This window comes from Fragaria vesca, linkage group LG2 (assembly GCF_000184155.1).
Source record: "Fragaria vesca subsp. vesca linkage group LG2, FraVesHawaii_1.0, whole genome shotgun sequence".
Classification (NCBI taxonomy): Eukaryota; Viridiplantae; Streptophyta; class Magnoliopsida; order Rosales; family Rosaceae; genus Fragaria; species Fragaria vesca.
Genome location: NC_020492.1, coordinates 6,695,902 through 6,716,624, shown reverse-complemented (window position 1 = coordinate 6,716,624; position 20,723 = coordinate 6,695,902). Strand labels below are relative to the sequence as shown.

At 39.7% G+C, this 20,723-nt stretch overlaps 5 protein-coding genes and 2 pseudogenes across 7 annotated transcripts in view; 4 read left to right on the top strand and 3 right to left on the bottom strand.

Annotated features, from left to right (window-relative positions):
* LOC101311650 overlaps nucleotides 1-1,557 on the top strand; it is an 18,853-nt pseudogene extending 17,296 nt beyond the window's left edge. The window contains exon 10 of the transcript XR_184130.1: nucleotides 1,237-1,557. The product of XR_184130.1 is annotated as an uncharacterized LOC101311650 (transcript). The remainder of the gene's footprint in view (nucleotides 1-1,236) is intronic.
* A 1,898-nt stretch (nucleotides 1,558-3,455) lies between these two features.
* On the bottom strand, nucleotides 3,456-5,075 carry LOC101300489 (GDP-mannose transporter GONST4-like). The gene has a single exon (XM_004289936.1). The coding sequence runs from the start codon at nucleotides 4,689-4,691 to the stop codon at nucleotides 3,651-3,653; it is 1,041 nt and encodes a 346-aa protein (XP_004289984.1). The 5' UTR covers nucleotides 4,692-5,075; the 3' UTR covers nucleotides 3,456-3,650.
* Nucleotides 5,076-6,643: 1,568 nt separating this feature from the next.
* Nucleotides 6,644-11,199, top strand: LOC101311354 (histone-lysine N-methyltransferase SUVR2-like). Its single transcript, XM_004292191.1, has 10 exons — nucleotides 6,644-6,829; nucleotides 6,943-6,978; nucleotides 7,086-7,205; nucleotides 7,295-7,769; nucleotides 7,993-9,140; nucleotides 9,332-9,597; nucleotides 10,050-10,116; nucleotides 10,206-10,256; nucleotides 10,529-10,625; nucleotides 10,831-11,199. Exons 1-10 carry the CDS (start codon nucleotides 6,644-6,646, stop codon nucleotides 10,857-10,859), a joined length of 2,475 nt encoding a protein of 824 aa, XP_004292239.1. The 3' UTR covers nucleotides 10,860-11,199.
* Nucleotides 11,200-11,325: 126 nt separating this feature from the next.
* Nucleotides 11,326-12,742, bottom strand: LOC101311073 (glutathionyl-hydroquinone reductase YqjG-like). Its single transcript, XM_004292190.1, has 3 exons — nucleotides 11,943-12,742; nucleotides 11,621-11,870; nucleotides 11,326-11,526 (listed from the first exon to the last, which is right to left on the bottom strand). The coding sequence occupies exons 1-3, from the start codon at nucleotides 12,740-12,742 to the stop codon at nucleotides 11,326-11,328; spliced, it is 1,251 nt and encodes a 416-aa protein (XP_004292238.1).
* A 1,864-nt stretch (nucleotides 12,743-14,606) lies between these two features.
* Nucleotides 14,607-15,246, top strand: LOC101300193 (60S ribosomal protein L23-like). Its single transcript, XM_004289935.1, has one exon. The coding sequence runs from the start codon at nucleotides 14,657-14,659 to the stop codon at nucleotides 15,077-15,079; it is 423 nt and encodes a 140-aa protein (XP_004289983.1). The 5' UTR covers nucleotides 14,607-14,656; the 3' UTR covers nucleotides 15,080-15,246.
* A 1,159-nt stretch (nucleotides 15,247-16,405) lies between these two features.
* LOC101310780 (pumilio homolog 15-like) lies at nucleotides 16,406-16,891 on the bottom strand. Its single transcript, XM_004292189.1, has one exon. It carries the CDS (start codon nucleotides 16,889-16,891, stop codon nucleotides 16,406-16,408), a length of 486 nt encoding a protein of 161 aa, XP_004292237.1.
* Nucleotides 16,892-18,102: 1,211 nt separating this feature from the next.
* Nucleotides 18,103-20,600, top strand: LOC101299912 (annotated as a pseudogene). The gene is made up of 4 exons (XR_183911.1): nucleotides 18,103-18,192; nucleotides 18,280-18,702; nucleotides 18,961-20,056; nucleotides 20,145-20,600. The product of XR_183911.1 is annotated as a TMV resistance protein N-like (transcript).
* The last annotated feature ends 123 nt before the right edge of the window (nucleotides 20,601-20,723 follow it).

Below are 20,723 nucleotides of genomic sequence, written 5' to 3'. Positions count from 1 at the left end.
TAGCTCCTGAGGAACCAGAACGTGTGTAATATACGGTTGGAAAGCTAAATGAGTCTAGTTTCCAAAACCGTTTACGGTTCGTTCATATGTATTTCCTAGAGAAAGTTACGACTGTTCTAGTAATTGAAGGTCATGCTGCGCGGAAATCTGATTTCCTGCACTAACTTATGTTTTGAGTTCACAAGCAAACCTTCTCCTCAAGATCTAAGTGTAAAAGATCATTTGAGGACAATACGGCATGATTTAGTTAATCATTGCCCAATACCACATTTGAAGACATGTTAAAAAGCATTGACATGCTAAGTTGTTGAAACTTCCGTGATTAGTAAGAATCAGGAAGAGCCTTATGATTGATGTAAAGATCAGGGGGAGGTGCGAACTTCAGGGGGAGTCTAGCACATACATAAATGTCACTATCAAATGTGAAGGGTGCGTTGTACTCTTTTTCTCCTACGATCAAGGTTCAGTTTTTCTCCCACAGGGTTTTTGTGACTTGACGAGGTTTTTGACGAGGCAACAGATCAGCACCATCGGCATATCAGCGCGCGGCACAAGGGGGAGTGTTCTAGGATATTCTCTATGTGTGCCTTGGCCTTATGCCAATAGGATATGTAGTTAGACTAGATCTATGTATTCATATCCTTACCATATTGGTATTGTGTAATTCCCTATATAAAGGGCTCCTATCAATGAATAAGATGACTCTCTCGCTATCTCTTTGTCTCTACACTTTATTCTTCATCAGTTTATACATTTTCTTTTTACCTTGGATGAGATTTCTGAATACTTGTGATAACATGTATCCACCTAGACGCAACATGTGTCCGCTTAGACCACATAAATTATTTTGTTTATACATTTTCTTTTTACCTTGGATGAGATTTCTGAATACTTGTGATAATGGATCCCTCTCAGCCTTTTGGCATATGTCACATGTAACCGCCTAGACGTAACATGTGTCCTCCTAGCCTATAAAAATTATTTTGTTTTATATTTTTTCTTTTAATCCTGATTTCTGAAAATTTGAGAAAACAGAGGCGGTGACCCACCCAGTACCCTGGCGGCCCGGCCTCTGTTCTAAACTTCCAAACCATCACCACCATTTTCATGAATCCACAATCAACCTAGCACCTACTAATTAAACGCCGGCGTTTTGTGCTCACCTCTGAAGCAATCTCTCTCATATTAAGCCTACTGTGTAGTAGTGTCAATTTCTACGGTTTACATTTCTGTAAGGGCTTCGAATATGCTCATCAGCTTAATCTATTCAAGACTATGATGCCTAATATTGGACTTCTGAGAGAATTGGGCATGCCCCAGTCGTGTATCACTTTGTTGATGAAATGGCATCCTCCTCATATTGTGATGAGAGGTGCCCTGAATCGTTCAGGGGACTTGTGGCTGAGGTCCAACAATTATGATTTGACCTTTGTGCATGCCATGGCCCCATTATCTGGGAAGAAGAAGACGACGTGGAGGCGAAAGGAAGAGACTTACAGGAGGTGGGGTTGGTCGGACAATGATAATTCATTCTATTATTCTTTGTCTTCAAGTTGAGTCCAATGTTAAAGCATCTCCAACAGCTTCTTTATTTTCTTGATTTTATTAATTTTGGGAAATATTAGGTTATTTTATGGTCCAACAGCTTTCTCATCTCATTCCCCAAAATGAGGATGGAGAAAAAAGAGAAGCACTCCTTTCCCAAATTTGCAGCAAAACATTCCTTCTCCAAATATTAATTATTCACGTGCTCCAACGATAAGAACAAAAATCTAGAATATTTTATTGGGTAATTTATGTTACAATGAAATATATGATTTTTTTTTTGTTATTATTAATAATCATGTAGCATTTTTTATTGTTGTAATAAATACTGAAATCTCCAAAATGGAGAAACTGTTAGAGTTAGAGCATAAATTTTTTGAAAATTTTGGCTTTTGCTTCCCCATTTTAGAGAAATTTTAGGGAATCTGTTAGAGATGCTCTTAATGGCCAGGTCTGAGAAGAAAATTACGGGAATAATGGATTTCTTAGTGAACAAGATGGGGTGGCATTCATTCCCACAAGATTGCAAAATATCCCTATTTTTCTTCAAACCATACAAAGGTTGAGGCATTCATAAATATTGACCCGGCAGGCCGGCACCACCTTCCCCATGAATGATCAATTTGTTAGATTGCTTCATTCGCTGTTATGTGCTCTTTTTAAGTTCAAGTCTAGGTTCATAGAGAAGACTTAAGGTCTGAGATGGCTCTACTGTTTTCATTTCACTTTTGTGTTAGCCGTAGATGACTTGACAGTTTTGGGTCATCAACAATTGGTCATAGAGTCATTAGTGTGTTGAGCATTTGGGCATTCGTCTACTTCACAAGGCATTATATGTATGTAATAGTGTAGTGTAATACTTACGTGTAACATGCTCATGAAAATTTTCTACTGACATGGTTATTGGTGAAGTTGAATTACACAGCCTGAAATCAAAGCAATCAAGAAGTGCATTGTGATCTCATCACCGGTTACAACTGTTTTCATATGTTAATATGAAGGTTACATAGGGTTAGCTTTTGATTGTTCCTCCTTATTTCAATGGTGGCTTTGGTGTTCTTTGGGTGGATTATTATGAACTTCTCGTCATTGAAGATTTTTTAAAGATATTAAACAAATTAAACTTCACAATCCGCTGCTTTAAGCCTCTATGTCATGCCACGATAGTTGCATGTAAGTCCCGGAAGGCATAGCCTGGTTAACATAGTATTTTGTGAGTTAAATTCACCACCTCACTTATGAAGAGCTCAGAGGTATCTAGCTTTCTTCTCTTTCAAAGTTTCTGCATTGGCCTTTTCAAAGGTATCTAGCTTAGCTATGTCATAAGTTGTTATTTATGCAATTGGAGAGCTTTTGAGTTATATCCATCTGACATGTAAACAGAAAGACTCGTGTGAGTTACAGCACTGGATATGGAGCAGAGTCATAAGTGCTCCACATCCAGGGTCATATTTATGTGTTCTGAGAGCTCTTATGACTCTGCTCCACATCCAGACTTGTGTCTTGTTGTACCAGAATGTGTTTTGAGTCTTGACATTGTTAGGAGTGTCGTACCGTTGCTATCCTTTGTTAGGATTGGTATCATTTTTCAATACTATTGAACTGGCATTTCCTTGCTGGTTTGCTGCAATGGGTGCTAGACTGTTAACACAGTTTCATGTCTGCAATTTGAACCTTTGTAAATAGAACATCTTATTTCTTTTTAGCTACTCCTTGGGGGTTTCTCACTGTTTTCCAAGCCAAGAGATATAATTAGCTAATATAGAAACAGAATAGTGCAGCAACTGATGATATTGAAATATATAATTGCTGCAAAGGATGTCATATATCTACTCTTTCTGTTTCATTCTTGTTGCTATTTGCTACTGAATTCATTCTTATGCATATAACAGCTTCTTTTTTCTTTTTTTTTTGCCAGATGAAAAGGAAAGAGCTTTATCATTTATCACTAGTGACAAAGCAGCTGTAGTTCTCTCAGTTATCATATTGTAACATTATACTTTGTGCATATAAATATAACCAGTAAATTACAGCCTTTAAGATAATTTTCAAAGATACAATACCTCTTCAGCAGCTAAAAAATGATCATGCAAAGATAGGAATTCTCATATGACTAGTTTACTAGAAACTCCTTGATTTTCATTTTCAAAGTCATCACCATCGTTCTCACTGTGAGTCTGCTTAGGCAACAATGATTCACCCTTTGATGGGGCACTGCTAGGTCCAGTTACTGATTGCTGATAAAAGACACCACCAACGATTGTCATTAGGAGGCAGATCAAACCAAAGGGACTGGCATGCTTATCCCATATCATGACATTGATAGCAACTGTAAGAAACTTGTTAACAACACCAGTCACTGTAAACGCTGTTGCAGACACTGCCTTCCTCGCCGCAAACCCAAAGAAGCTGATGAGCAAACCAAACACACATGACAATGACACTGCAAAGAATGCACCAGGTGCAAAGAAGTTGTCAGTCTTGGATCCCAAAGCAGCATACACCTCAACATACTCCCCTGTAATGATCCAGAACGGCGGAGCCATCATCAATGACAGCAAATTGTTATACAACACAAAACCCCAAGTGTTCAACCCGAGATTCGTCACCATATGCTTAATATACACCATCTCAGTAGTAATGGTCACCAAATACGCAAACGCCCATGAATAAGCAGTCAAAGTAAACCCATTATCAGTGGCCACATAGCCAACAGCTCCACCCAAAATCACCAACAAAGACAGAAATGTAAGCTTCGACGGGCACTTCTGCTTCCTAAACACCGTATCAGCCAGCGCAACCAAAATAGGCGTACACGACCGGAACACTATAAAAGTATCCACATTGGCATGTCTAAGCAGATTAGTGTTGGTGAAAATGGCAAGATAAAACACAAGAGCAGCGGGCAAGAACTTCTTAGCTGTTTCCCATGTGAATGCATCATGGTGCAAAAACCCCAACTTGCCCAAAACCCAAACCCCCAAAGCAGAAGTGAGGTATTGCAGAGCGGTCAAAAGACCAGGGTAGTTGAATTTGGTGATGGCAAACTTGTTTATCACAGCTAACAAGCTAGAACATAGTGCATAGCCAATCAGAAGACTACTAGTGGCGTAGTACTGCTTAGGATCAACTCTAATCGCAGACATTGTGACTAACTGAAACACCCCCAAACCAAAATTCAATACCAAAATGTAGTACAAGATGTTCAATAATCTCAAACAGCTATAGAAACAGTGGAGGACTGAAACCCAGGAAGGCAAATGAGCCAAAATGAAAAGGGTAAAGCTTCATAGCGAAATCTGACATGTGGGTACTGAATATTCAAGCCGATCTAGTATATTGAATCCATAAAAATTGAATCTTTAAACATATAAACTTGGAGAAGAGATATGGTAAATCACCGACACGTTGAAAAGGTCGGATCTTTTGAGCCCGAATCGAAGCAGAGCGACGAGCCTGAGATCCAACAGAGAGCTCGGAGAAGCCCGAATCTTTGCATTGCAGATTTGCAGAGGAAGAATTGAAATGTCTATGACGTTGATTTGGTGGGGATTTATAAGGGAAGTACAAAACGGCAGCGTTTAGGGTGGAGATATAAAAGGGATGCATATAACAGGATGAGCTACCATGACTCACTCCATTGAGGACTATTGCATGCTCGCTTGTGCCTATGATCATTTGTGTGAATAGGCAATAGGAATTGCTGCAAGTAAAGCTAGAAATTCAGCATCAAGAGCATACTCTAACATTAACTCATTAAGTAAAAAAAAACAACAATTCAATCTTCACAATAAATTGCCCGATAACAAAAATCTCTCCTCAGTGAATGAGTGATTTTGAGTTCGAGTCACCAAAAACTAGCTGTACCCGATTCATAAAAAAAATAAAAAAATCTTTCACAATAAATTATGTACCAAAAAGCCAAAGAGCTAAATAAATATTTACCGTACGTGGCGTTTTAAATTCTCACCCCACCAAGCGCATCATGAATGCCATCCTGAGTGGTATGCTCGTCAAACCGAGTCCTTTCCCCCACGCGCCTAGTTGCGCGTGGTCACGCGCCTGCATCAGAATAGTCAGAGAAGGACCTGACCTCCTCCCTTTCTAAATTCATAAAACCCTATAATTCTCAGTCCTCTCCTCACTCTCTCACAATTCACATTCTCTGTTTCTGGGTCTCCCAATTTCTTCAAAATGCTGGTAATCCTCAAATACCCATCTTCCTAATTTCATCTTCTTTTAACCAATTTCCCATTTTTCACTTCTCCCAAAACGTTTTCTTTTTCTCTGTTTCTTGTAATTTTTTCCAAAATATTTCAAGCTCTGCGTTTTGGGCTTTGGTTTCCATCGTTTTATGGGTGCATTGTTTGAGCTGGTTGTGATGCTCTGGTCTTAAAGTTTGGTTCTTGAGAATTGTAGGTCAAAGTTTGGTTCTTGAGAATTGTGGGTTAAATTTTGGTTGTGAATTTTACTGTTGTTGTTATGGGTGATTTTCAGGTCTTGATAGCTTGAATCAAGCTCCAGACTTTTGTTTTGGTAAGTTTTTAATTTTTTTTCTTGTGTATTTTTGTGCTCTATTTTGCATGCATGTATATCTATGGTTCATGTTCTTCTTTGTAATTTTATTTTCTTTGCAATTCTGAGAGCTATGGGTGTGAGGGGTGGAGAGAGTTTGCCATCTGGGTCTGTGTGTGAAGTTTTTGATAGCTTTTGAAATTACTATTCTATTTGTTCATATAATGGATGAATGGTTTGTCTTTTAGAAATTTTGATTTTGAATGGGCTGTACATGTGGCTCAGTTTCATGTTGTCCTGGCCGTGGTTTTCGGTAGTATAAAGATGCATTACTTTTCATGGTTTAGAGTCTGGTTATGTAGTTTAGGCTGGCTAGACAGTGACAAGTGAAAATTTGTTTTATGTGTGGAACTAGGACCCTGTTAGTGAATTTGGTGTTTATCTGGATTCATAAGTGTTGCATATGTAGTGTTTTAGACTCATATTGATCATATCCTATGAAAAATGTTGGAAAATATAGGCACATTTGGTATTTGGGAAGCTCATAGTTAACTTCAGTGGCAAGTGGACACATTAGACGGTGATGGCACCACCAAGTCCACAAGTTGCAAAAGCCTTTCAGGCAATGACAGCTATTGGTCTCACTGAACAACAGATTAAACCAGTTTTGAAGAATCTCTTGAAGTTATATAACAAAGATTGGTCACTGATTGAAGCAGAGGAATATAGAGCTCTTGCTGATGCTATATTTGAGGCAGAAGATGCTAAGGTGTGTGTGTGTGTTTATGTGTTATGTTTTTCTCGATTGTGAGGCATATTCCATCTCTATCCTTGTGTATTTTGTTATTCTTATGAGTACTTAATTTTTGTTTCATCTGTTAGGTTGCGGCAGAAAAGAAGAAATGCAACAATTATGATGTATGTAATTTTAACTTCTTTTCTTTTTTTGTTTCATTATCCTGCTATACCTTCTCATTTTAGAAAAATTAAAGGCTATAGTTTTTGACATATCTGTGAAATATCAGCAGGAAGATATTGACGCAGAATCACAGCCCAACCTTGAACCTGAACTTCCATTGACAAGGTTACGTTCAAGAAGTCAAGATGAGAGTTCATCACAGAAGAAAAAATCTCCAGATGAAGAAGTATGTGCACTTGGCTCCATTACCTGCTGCTTTTGCATTTCCACCCTTCTACTTATATATGCTAATACACCTTTTGCTCTATTGTATAGCTGGTGGATAATATAGAGGAAGATTTCTTGGTTCCTCATCGTCCCTTGAAAAGGTTACGCCTACAAAATCAAGAGTGTCAGGTGTCACCTTCCTCAAATACCTGCAATCCTATGTCTGGTGGTACTTTGCTCATAAAGCCAAAAGTGGAGGCAGAGGAACTACTTGATGCTCGTTCTGCACAGCAGCCCCAAAATACTTCACATTCACCCGAGTCAAGGCCACCTGTTTCTCTTCAGTCTGGTATTAAAGATAAGGGCAAGCAACCTCTTATATCTAAACCGTTGGCACTGCAAGGGAAGAGTTTATCAGAACGTTCATCTAATGGTGTTCGCTTTAAAGAGACAGTGGTTGAACCACGGATTGTTCTTTTGCCTAAACAGAATGTTAACAGTTTAGCATTAATTGAGCCTAAAGATGAGCCCTTCACTGATGACATGGCCCAAGACGAGGTGCCCATTGCTGTGATCCATCCAGGTACATCTTTGATTCTGTTGTATAACTTGTATTGTGTTGTCGTGGGTATTAAAAGATAGATTGTTCGAACTAGGAACTAAAAATATGTATACAGTACACTCAGTATGTCAATGACTGCGAGTTGTTAACATGAAAGGCCAAATGGCTGAACCTTCTTTTTTCTATTATTAGCGCCTTGAATAATCTTCTCATAGTGATCTTTGTCCTGATCCAACCTGTGCAGATGAATCAAGTCAAGTAAATCCTCCTTTATCAACAGAAGGTGCAACTGGAATCCAACATGCTGAACTTGTGGCTTCCCAAGAGAGAGAAAGTAGAAATGATATTCCAGCTTTATCTAATGAGGGGAGTATGAATAATGAGCTTGCAACTATTCCAGAGGGCACTCCTTCTAACTTAGGGGAATCTTCTTGCTTAGAGGTTGCCTCGTCACCTTCAGGAGAGGTAAAGCTTTCTCTGAGTTGCAGTTCAGCTATTCGAAGACCAGGTTTTCATATGCCTAATCTAGATGCAATTCTAAAACTCACAGAGGAAAAATGTCTGCACACGTACAGAATCACTGACCCTAACTTCTCTTTGAAAAATCTGTTGGGACATATGTGTGAGAGCTTCTTGGAATTGGCAACTAATTCTAATGATGAATCACAGGATGGACCAATTAATGTAGTACCAAATCTGGATTCATTGCCAAAATCTCCTGCTTGGGATGCTGTTACTGATCCTGAAGTGCCAAGAGTTCCCTTCCCTTTGAATGGTGATTGTCCACAAGTCTCTGGTTCTATTGTTTCTAATGGATTTTCTGAGGATAACGTGGAAGACTCTCTGGGTCTGGTGGTTGTTCAAAACTCTGACCTAACTCCTGATGATCTAAGGACTATTCATGATATAAATGATATAGCTAGAGGAGAAGAAAGAGTCAAAATATCATGGGTAAATGAATGGAGCAGGAGTCGTCCACCATCCTTCTTCTATATCTCCGAAAACATTGTCTCCAAAGATGCTGATCTTAAAATATGTCTATCTAGCATTGAAGACAAGAATTGTTGTGCAACTTGCTTTGGTGATTGTGTATCAGCGTCTACACCTTGTGCATGTGCACATCAAACTGGGGGTAAGTTTGCTTACACACCAGAAGGCCTCATTAAAGATGATCTCTTGGAAGAGTGTATCTCTATGACACGTAATCCGCAGCCAGACCATCTCTTCTACTGTAAGACCTGCCCGCTTGAAAGAATAAAGAATGACGATTGTTTAGAGTCATGCAAAGGCCATTTAAGGAGGAATTTCATCAAAGAATGCTGGATCAAATGTGGCTGTCATGGGCAATGTGGCAACAGGGTAGTCCAGAGAGGCTTAAATTGCAACTTGCAGGTGGAAATCTGTGCAATACTATTATATTTGTCGTTTATTGGAGTTTTGTGTTTCTTGTTCTGTATTGTCAGTTTTTACAAGTAAATTGTTTTCTAAGTTGTAATGCTATATTCTGTGGAGTTATAGATTTGCTTCTGCACTACTTTAGTTCTCTAACAGTTTCTCTAATTAATTCGCCCCATGTATCCCAGGTCTTTTTTACTCGAGAAGGGAAAGGATGGGGTCTTCGAACCTTAGATGACCTGCCAAAAGGTGTGTTTGTGTGCGAGTTTGTCGGTGAAATATTAACCAACAAAGAGCGGCATCAAAGGAAAATCCAAAGCACCAGAAGTGGGAAACGTCCTTATCCGGTATTACTGGATGCAAATTGGGGTACTAAATCCAATTTGAAAGATGAAGACGCTCTTTGTTTGGATGCAACAAAATATGGAAATGTTGCTAGGTTTATTAATCACAGGTAAGTTTGAAGTTCACAGACATGTCATTTGCCCTGCAGACATCTCATTTTTGGTTCAGCTATTCATATCCTTAATTCTTATGATCTGTTATGCTTTGTTTGCAACAATAACATAAATGCTTTAGTAGAAATCATGAAACTTGAGGAATTCTTGATACCTTGTTTTTATATGTGCTTGAACTTATTCCAGTTGCTTATTAAGGAGAAATAGCAAGAGTTCACATTTGAATGTATGAAGTGGCTATAAACCTCTAGAATTAAACACTCGTTAAATAGCAAGGGTCAGTGAATATTTTGGTTGGTAAATGTGAATCCTGTTAAGATCATGTTGGGAAAATGTCTTCAAATACCATCAGAGGTGATATTATCATATGTGTGTGTGTGTGTCTCTTTCTTTTATCATAATTCTGATTTAAGCTTCCGAATATCTCACATGTTTTGTATTCTACTAGATGTTTGGATGCAAACTTGGTTCTGATCCCAGTTGAAGTCGAGACTCCTGATCGTTGCTTTTATCATGTATGGGAATTGTGATCCTTCATTTGTATGTTTTTTGTTCATCTGAATGTATAATTATTTCTATTTTTATGATTTACCATATTGTCCAGGTTGCTTTCTTCACAACAAGAAAAGTAGATGCCTTGGAAGAGCTTACATGGGTGAGTAGGTTTAACAGTATTGGTTGTTGGTGGTTTACTAACACGCTCTTTCAAAATTTTATCTTTCAAAGTTTTAAGCTATGCATATTGTTGGTCTCCCTGATGAGGACACAGTGAGATTTAATATCATCAATTTCAAACACTTGAATGATTGATGAATGAAACAGTGTGTTGTCCCAAGTTTCAGTAAATTATATGTTGGAAAATCTTATTCAAGTTGAAATGTGCCCACAACTCCACACTAAAGTCTGCTATTCATGCTCTGTCTGCAGGATTATGGCATTGACTTTGACGACCATGATGATCCTGTTAAGGTGTTCAACTGCCAATGTGGTAGTAAATTCTGCAGGAATATGACACGATCGAATAGTAAGTGTACAGAAAATCTGCCTATGCTGTGACAGTTTTTTAGTTTTTTTTACCATTTATCACGATACATTTTTGTAATATCTGTTCTATACCTCAGAGTTGAAGTTTTCATTAAATTTGGTAATTGATTGAGCCACTCTCTGTTGGTTGTTATAATTACATTTTGATCCTGATGCTAACCTTCATTTTCATTTCGACATTACAGGATCTAGATCTGCCTCACTTGCAAGATGAGTTTTGAGACTATTTTGAGTGCTTCAAGGCATGGCCTTTCCCTCCCTGAAGAATTATTAACTAAGCAGATTTTACTGGACTAGTTTTGGTTTCAACTGGCTGTCCTAACAGTGCCTGTTTGTCAGTAGTGGCTACTGCATCGATGTTGGTTGCGCATGAAGTAATGCTATGGTAGATCATTTGGATGCTCTTGTAGGTTTTGTACATGTTTAGGCCAGTTCACGATCCGATGCCTTTTGTGATAGTTTTAACGTCTGATACCAGTATATGCTGCTCTTGTTATTCAGTAATTCTGAAGGGGGAAATCTTTTGCTTAGAATTGTTTGTGATTAGCTTATGTAATGTTGACATTATATATGCAATTATGCATCACCAAAATATACAGCTCACATGCACCTCGAAAGAAACACAGTCATTACATATTTCGTAGGTTCACGTAGGCATATGTACTGCCTCGCCGTATCTCTTAAGAAACTGAAAGTGTCGATGCTGATTCCCTTGCGCCTTTAAGGCACAACGAATCTCTGTTATGTGGTCTCAGTAGTTCTTGATGCTCGGATCCAACAGGAATGATAGGCTGAATGCTGCCCGGATTGAGCGGGAAAAGGGTTTTGTAATAGCCCTCCATGATCAGTTGAAAATTGCAAGTTTCTGCAACCTTTGGAATCTGTTGACAATATATCAACAAATCGGATTACTACCAAATTCGAAAACTAAGACGGTTAAAATAGCAGAGGGTGAAGAACAGGGCAGCACTGTACTTGGTAAATGTCACGCATGTAAGCGTGAAGGTTGGGATACTCGACCAGCTTCCTCCTGGTGCACTTGAACAAGACATTGTAGGCGAGATCGAACCGGATGAGAGTGGTGAAGAGGCAGACATCGGCCAGCGTCAGCTCGTCTCCGCAGAGGTAGCGAAATCGGCTCAAATGATCCTCCAACTTGTCTAGCGTGTTGAACAAGTCATTCACTGCTACATCATACGCTTCTTGTGACTGAGCAAACCCACACCTGCATAAATAAAACGTCACTTACTAATTACTATAAATTTAACCAATGGTAAAAATAGGACAAGGGATTTACCTATAGACTCCATTATTTACATTGGGGTAGATAATGCTGTTCCATTCTTCAATCTTTGGCTTTAAAGAAGGCGGTGAAAGATCCAAACCCGGGTTATGGGCCATTTCGTTTAGACCCGAATTGAACAGCTCGATTATATCGTAGCTCTCGTTGCATACTACTTCTTTGTTGTTTGAATCCCATAGCATCGGCACCGTGGACCGACCGTCGTACCCGCCGGGTCTGGATTTGTAGACCTGCTTCAGGGTTTTGTACCCGTTGGCTTTGTCCCGGGTCGGGTCGAGTGTATCCGGATCCGGGTCGCGGGTGGTTTTGAATTCCCAGGAGCCGTCGTTGCCCGGAGAGGCGATTGAGACGGGGACGGCGGATTCGAGGCCCTTGAGGGAGCGGACGATGAGGGCGCGGTGGGCCCAGGGGCAGGGGAGGCCCACGTAGAGGTGGAGGGAGGTGCGGTTTTGGCGGGGGATTTGGGTGGCGCGAAAGCGGGAAGGGGGTCGGGTGTAGGCGAGGGAGGGGTCGGAGGGGGCGAGCTGAGACATCATGAGGCGCCACGTGGTGTTCCAGGCTGAACGGACGGTGGAGATGAGGAGGCCCGGAGGGAGGGATGGGCCCCAGAGGAGGTTGGTGACGGAGGTGAGGAGGGAGGTTGGGTCTGGGGGTTTGTTGAGGGACATTTTAGCGGTGACGTGGCGGCGGTTGGGTTTGGATTGGGGGAGTTTGAAGGAGGAGGAGGTGTTGGTGTTGGGTGGTGGAGCTGGGAGGAAGGAGGAGCTCAGCAGCGAAGCTGAAGAGCAGTTCATTTTTGTGTGGGTTTAGTAGGTACAAAACTACAGACCTACATCATCAACACGAATATGGGGGGGTTAATGAAACTCTCACGGGTACAAAATTTGGCAAAATTGTTAAGCATGTGTACAAACAATTTGGTACAACTTAAACTTATATCTTGAATGATTGACGTAAGTCTTGAAGAAACTATATAGGTGCGTATAGAATTAAGTGAAGATTTTATGTCTCTCTATCCATTCATTACCATTCGATTCATAAGTTTACATGTAGATAAAAAAAACAAAAACCAGTGTGTCATCATTAAGCAGAGATTGTTCACCGCTTGATAATTACAAAATCTAATTTGATGATTCAGTGAATCAAGCAATGTATTCAGTAATCGGTTTCATTATTGAGACCGATATGGCATTCTTATTGTGGTAGGTTCAAAGTGTGTGCCAAAAACCTCGCTAGAATCATTTGCTTTAAGAGAAAGACTAATTATAACAAAGAGAATAACTTCAACAAAATCTTGGTGGAAGAATGATTGACTGCGTCCAATACAAATGAGGCAATCTTTGAAAGACTCGGGGCAATCATTCAGATCGCTCGTAGCTAGAGGTGGCAAACGGGCCGGCCCAGCCTGGCCCGGTTCGTCTAATCGGGTTTCGGGCCATGTTTGGGCCGATCCATGACGGGCCACTTCTTAATGGGCTCAAGCTTGGGCCAACCCATTTACTCAAATGTAAGGCCCAACCCGACCCATGGCCAAAGCTCATAATGTGGTGGGCCGTGCTCGGGCCAGGCCTATGAACGTGGCTGTGTCCGGCCCGTTTCGTGTCGAAAATTAAAAATAGTCAAGGTGAATGTCCTATACCACCGCTTCTACTCTCATAATCTCAACTTTTAATTATACATGATATGATTACAAACCAAAACTAATTCACACAATCTATCAATCATTTTTTTTTTTTGTCAACAACTAAAGAAATAAGTGATAAATGCTTATTGTTCACAATTAATAAATTTTTAGGCAAAAACTTTTTACGAGTTTAAGGGAATCTAAATTCATACTCAAATAAATAATTATTAGTATATAAGTTTATTGTTCACACTCAAAACTAAATTTATTATTTATAAATATGTTATCTTCATATTAGAAATGGAAAAAAATTATATTTTATAGCGGGCCGGGCTGTGGGCCTCAAATTATCGTGCTCGGGCCGGGCCGGACCCATGGGCTCATTTTTCAAGGCCCAGCCCGAACCATTAGAATAACGTGCTTAGACCGAGCCGGGCCGTTAACGGGTTTGGACCGTGCCGGGCCGCTTTTAAACGTGACGTGCTCGTGTCGTGTTCGTGCTTTGCAGCCCGTTTACCACCTCATAGCTTTGAATGTTTCTTTAATAATCTTGCTATTCTCGAGAAGAGAGCTTTTGGACCATCTAACCTTCAAAGCTGAGCACGGTTAATGTGGTGAGTACGAGATGGTGTTCTTTGAACCTTAATCTAGTTGGAGAACACCGGTTAATAAGGTGGTCACGCGTAGAACAGGTTAAGACCTAAGTTGGAACCAATCCATTTTATTCGATTTGGCTATTTTGCGAACCATATCCTCATTTCTATGAGCTAACCCGAACATTTGGGCAAACCGCTTTTCGGTGCGGCCAGCTCAATAGTGAAAAAATTCACAAAAATTTACGAGAGTAAATTAGCACTAGGTAAAAGTAAAACCTAATGGACCTATGTAAAACCAAGGGAGCGCATAGCAAGCTGGGAATCAAGCCAATGACACGTGTCGGAAATCCAAAAATTCTACAAAACGACGTCGTTTCTTGGCGTAACTAAATGGGCAAACCCTAGCTATATAAATAGCAGATATCAAACGCCCTAGCAAATCAGTTCAAGACTGAGACTGAGCGGCGGTAGAGAGAGAAAGAGAGAAAATGTCGAAGCGAGGGAGGGGAGGATCGGCCGGGAACAAGTTCCGGATGTCGCTGGGTCTTCCGGTGGCGGCGACTATCAACTGCGCCGACAACACCGGAGCCAAGAACCTCTACATCATCTCCGTCAAGGGGATCAAGGGGCGCCTCAACCGTCTGCCGTCGGCCTGCGTCGGCGACATGGTCATGGCCACCGTGAAGAAAGGAAAGCCGGATCTGAGGAAGAAGGTGCTGCCGGCCGTGGTGGTCCGTCAGCGCAAGCCGTGGCGCCGAAAGGACGGAGTGTTCATGTACTTTGAGGACAACGCCGGCGTGATTGTGAACCCCAAGGGAGAGATGAAGGGATCGGCGATTACTGGGCCGATCGGGAAGGAGTGCGCGGATCTCTGGCCCAGAATCGCCAGCGCTGCCAATGCTATTGTCTGAGGAGTCATAGTAAGAGTAGTAGGTCTTGATTTTGGTTCTATGTTTTTCGGTGTTGGATTATTATCTAGGAAGACTTATTATTATGTTTCGGATGTTATATTGTGATGGATAATCTCAGTTATGCTTAAATTTTGAGTTTTTCGGAATTTTTGTGTTGGTTTTTGTTCTTTCGGTTTTTGCAATTCGAGTTCTGCTTTATGCTTGCTTGGTTAGTCGTATGTTAGAGATTTACTGTGCGGGTTTGAGTAAATGTGTTGGTGAACATGGTAAAGATTTTGCATCTTTGCTCGATATTGGTCACAGAGTGTAGTAATGAAGTCGTGAGGAAGAACAATTTGACAATTGGATGTGGTTTTGTGTATGGCTTGTGTGGAGAGTACGCAATGTGTAGTGGTATAGCTTTCCCTTTGAGTGCTAGTGGAAAGACAGGAAGGAGCTTTATCTGGTGTTTGGTAGTCACTTTATATATGGGATATTAGCAAGACAGTGTATCTGTTTTGATATTGTTCATATAGAGATTGCTATTGCTAAGTCTATTGTGAACATAACCACTCCAGTGTCTACATCTAGGCAAGCGGCTTTGGTGAAACGCATTGCATGTCATGCTCGAGTGTTATGGTTCGAGATGATATGTATTTTATAGCTTTGTTCTTTTCAATTCTTCATTATGTGGATGGTGTGAATTGAATGAATTGAAGCTGATGGAATAAATTGTCCTCTAGATGAGGTTGTGTTTAGTATGTTCTGGTTGAGATTGAAATTGCATTTTGTATTGACGAGAAAGAGCCATGTTCGAGTGATTGGCCTGAATTTTTGAGCTTAAAATGCCTTATTATCACTTATGGACTTCATTGCAACATTTTACCAATTAATTGGAATGGTTCCAGTTAAACTTCCTTGATTCTATTAGCAATTTGGGCCTCATTCCAGTTAGAGGTCATTATGATTTGTGTGATGTCAAGTTTGTTGTGTTTTATGAGGAGGTTCATTTGAGCCTATTTGATGCCGCCTTCTCCTTAGAATTTCTCAACACATTCAATTCCGTTGTAATAGAAAAGAGTTGCAATCACGATTACTTCGCGATTTATATGCAACGTAGAGTTGTAGACTTGTAGGTAATTAGGTATGCAAATACGTTGAGGCTCAAATGCACACTTATGGATTCTCTTCATTTCAATCTTAGGAACAAGTTTGTAGTTACATAAAGGAGTGAGATCGTAGCTGATAAAGGGGTCTTATTACCTAAATCTCGAATTCGAAAATGAATCATCCAAGAGTCGAGTCAGTCGACCTTGCTTTATTACAATAGAGATAGATATAGCTGAATTACCACCCCGTTTCCCATTTAACAACAAATTCATCACGATTTTCAGGATTGACTCTCAGGTAAATCCCATCATCTTTTGCAATCCAGAAGCATTTCCTTTCTTTTTGGCCACAATGATACGTGAGCCAAACATGTAGCCATTCCTGCCAAAACACTTTCAAACCAACATGTTGTTTTACAGGGTCTTCTTTTTCGGTGCGCAGGGTGCACCAGAAAAGCGTGGTTCCCCAATAGTTTGACTTGAACGTAAACCAATAGTCCTGCCCTGGTGCTAGATCATGATTCCCGAGGTCGTCATCTTTGGACTTGCAATGAACGGCGAGCCATCTACCTCCCCCGAGTTTATTGACGACGTGGATGTACCACCTGTCGACACCCGCTGGGTGGTATTTGCTCGGGGGAGCAGCATTTCCACGGTCATTCAAGGCCGTGAATATTGCCACGAAGATGAACAAAACAATAGAGTTCTTCATACCAATGCTCATATACACATATTGTATATGATGATCGAGGTGCAAAGTGAGAAAGGACTAGCTCTAATTTATATGCAAGGTTCTGGTGATGTAGCATGGTATGTTCATTACTGCATTCTAGTATTCGTTGCATTTGAATCATATCATTTTAGATTCAATGTTTTCCATTTGAGCCTAGCATTTGACCCAAAAATTTTAGTAATAGTCAATTATTTCTTTACCTTAAATCTTGTATTGCTAAGCAAAATCAGATATGGTCTTCATCAAATAGTAGCGCTAGCTTTAACATTTTCATGATGCAGAATAAACTCGATTATAACTCATCATGAATCGGTACCACTTTAGAACATACAAAGGTCAAGTTTCAGCAAATACATTTGAAGAAGTTGGTTGTAACTTGTAAGTGTGGAAGATATATTTTCAAAATAAGCAATCGGAAATAGTAACATCTAGCGAAACACATAATTAGAAACCAACTTGTTACACTTTCTTAACGGTTTATAATGGCAAATGAACGAAAACCTACTATGATGCGATGTACATGAATTTAACAAAAACAAACACAGGTCGGTAAGATTTTGTAGCTCATAATCAAAAACCCTAAACTGGGGATTAGTTTCTGGCGAGCTTTTGTGTGATTAGTTTCTGGGGAGCTTTAGCAGCTCTGATGATTATGTGGACTCTGTGATGGAACTTGATGGGGGATATTTCTGAAATGACATCTGCTGCTTCTTTCCCCTAAGGCTTTTTACAATTTTAATGTTTTGGTTAGTGTTATTGGTTTATGGTGAAGTTTTAAGTCTAGTCTTCTTAGATTAGTCTATTGTGAATATAACTAGCTAGTCTAGTCAGTCTAGTGTAATCACGGAGAAATATTCTATTTGGTTGTTAGGACAGAGTTGGAATCACGGTTTTGTTTGTGATTTCTTTTCTCACAAATTGATGACATTAGGCTTTCTTTGTGATTTGTTTCCCACAAGTTGATTTTCAAAGTAACATGAACTTGCTAAATTTATACTAAATTACTAATCAGCAATTAATTAAAGCCAACCATCATATACGGCAAGTGTTGTAGGTATACATATACCTTGAAGCTCACACGCAAGAGTAGTATAGATTATCTTCATTTCAATTTTAGGAACAAGTTGTGCAATTTCATAAATAAGACTGCAGCAAGTAAGATCAAAGCTGATAAAACTAGTAGGTCAACGGACGAGTCCACATCATATACAAGCCATGCGATTATATATGAAGTACTACAAAAGCTTCGTCTTCTAATATACTTCGCACATCTTGCATTTCATAAGTGATTTGTAAGTTCTATTTCTTTTCTTTTCTTTGTCAATGGCTGCTTCTCCTTCCTCTTACAGATGCCGCTATCATGTCTTCTTGAGTTTTAGGGGTGAAGATACACGCAAGGGATTTACCGATCATCTCTATAGAGCTTTGGAGTTGGCAGGAATTCACACGTTCAGAGATGACGATGAAATTCAGAGAGGAGCAGAGATAGCAGTAGAGCTGCAGAAGGCTATCCAGGAATCATATGTATCACTAATCGTGTTTTCCGAGGATTATGCTTCCTCAAGATGGTGTTTGGACGAGCTTGCCAAGATCATGAAACGTAATAGAGATGATGGACACATGGTCTTGCCAGTTTTTTATAAGGTGGAACCATCCCATGTTGGGAAGCAGACTGAAACTTTCGGAAAAGCCTTTGCCAAACTGGTTGAAGAGCGTTTCAAGGATGAGATTGGCAAGGTGGAAGAGTGGAGAAGATCTCTGAGAGATGTTTCCAAACTGAAAGGGATGGTCTTAGGAGAGCAGTACGTATTTCTTTTTTTAGAAGAAACGTCAATTATATTACTATATACAACAATTATACTATATCTTTGTTTTTTTTAGATCTAAAAGAAGATCAGTCATGGTAGTTTTAATCCGCTGATCAGACATCTACTGCATCTGTATTGAGCATTACATAAAATAATTTAATTAATCTTGCACCCATTTTTCTTAGCAGAGTAAATTTTGTTCACGTTATTGCGCTTCCTAAGTTTTGAATTTTTTTTATCAATCTTTAATAGGTATGAAGCACAGCTGATTGAAAATATTGTTGAGGACATTGGAGATAAACTCGAATCCAAAGTACTAAATGTTGCTCCCCATGCGATTGGAATAGATGATCGTGTGAAAGACATAAACAAGTGGTTAAGAGATGGATCAACTGATGTTGGTGTAGCTGGGATTTATGGAATGGGTGGGATTGGCAAAACCACCATTGCAAAAGCTGCCTATAACATGAACTTCGCTAACTTTCAAGGAAGTAGCTTTCTTGCAGATATTAGAGCAACTTCCAAACACCCTAATGGTTTGGTTCGCTTGCAAACGCAACTTTTATCGGATATCCAGTAGCGGAAGCCAAAGAAGATATACAATGTTGATGAAGGAAAGAGCCGGATCAAGCAATTTGTACGTTCCAAAAGAGTTCTTATTGTTCTTGATGATGTAGAGGATTCAGACCAATTTAGTGCAATTCTTGAAATGCGAGAATCTTTTGGTCACGGAAGTAAGATTATCATAACTACCAGAAATCAACACTTACTAATCACAAATGGGATTTCTGAAATGTTCATGGTTGAAAAGTTACATGAGGAAGAATCACTTGAGCTTTTCAGTTGGCATGCTTTTAGACAAGCCCATCCTATCAAAAGCTACACGGAGCTTTCTACAGCTGCAGTACAACATTGTGGAGGTCTTCCGTTAGCTATTCAAGTTTTGGGGTCTTCTCTGTTTGGACTGGATGTGAATCTTTGGAAAGAGGCAATTGCAAAATTGGACGTGTTTCTTGATGAAAAAGTTCAGGAAGTTCTAAGAGTAAGCTATTATGGTACTCGACTAGATCCTCATGACCAAAGTTTATTCCTTCATATAGCATGTTTTTTCATAGGAAGGGAGAAAGAGTTTACAATTACAGTACTGAGCAACCTTGAATTTTATACAAGAATTGGAATTCAAAATCTAGTCAATCGATGTTTAGTTCAAGTTGATCGTGACAGGTTAATCATGCATCAATTACTTATTGACATGGCAAGAGGAATTGTTCGCGAAGAGTCGAAGGACCCTGGAGAACGTAGTAGAGTGTGGCAGAAGGATGCATCTGATGTCTTGGAGAAAATATATGTAAGAAACATTCCCGATCTTCATGTGTATGCATATGTGATTATGTTGTTCAGTTGCACTATTACTTAATATTCTGATTTGTTCGCAGGGTACAAAAACTATTGAGGGTCTCATGCTCAACCTAATCACTACGGAAACTACGCTTTCCAAGACTATTTTCAAAAGTAAGAACAAACGATATCATGCTGAAGAGTATGATGGGAATTGTTCAAAAAGGCATCGGCCTGGTTTCTTCTCATGGATATCAAATAACTTTTCCTCCAGAGAGTTAGATTCATATAAGGCGAACTTTCTAGAGATTACAAGGGCCACTCTCTAGGTGCTTTTGCCTCTAATCTTGAAATTCTTAGTTCAATTTCAGCGGAGATAATGGCTATTATTAAAGCTATTGAGCTTGCTTGGGTTCGTGATTGGAAGCATATTTGGTTGGAAGTTGACTCATCTTTGGTACTTGATTATATTCGCAGACCTTCTCTTGTTCCTTGGCCTCTTCGAGTTCGTTGGTTGAATTGCTTATACCGAATCTCTAAAATGAATTTCAAGGCTACTCATATTTTTCGTGAAGGGAATAAGATAGTTGATGCTCTGGCAAATCAAGGTACGTCATGCTCTGAATTGATATGGTGGGATGCGCCTCCACCTTTCATATTATTGTCTTATAATAACG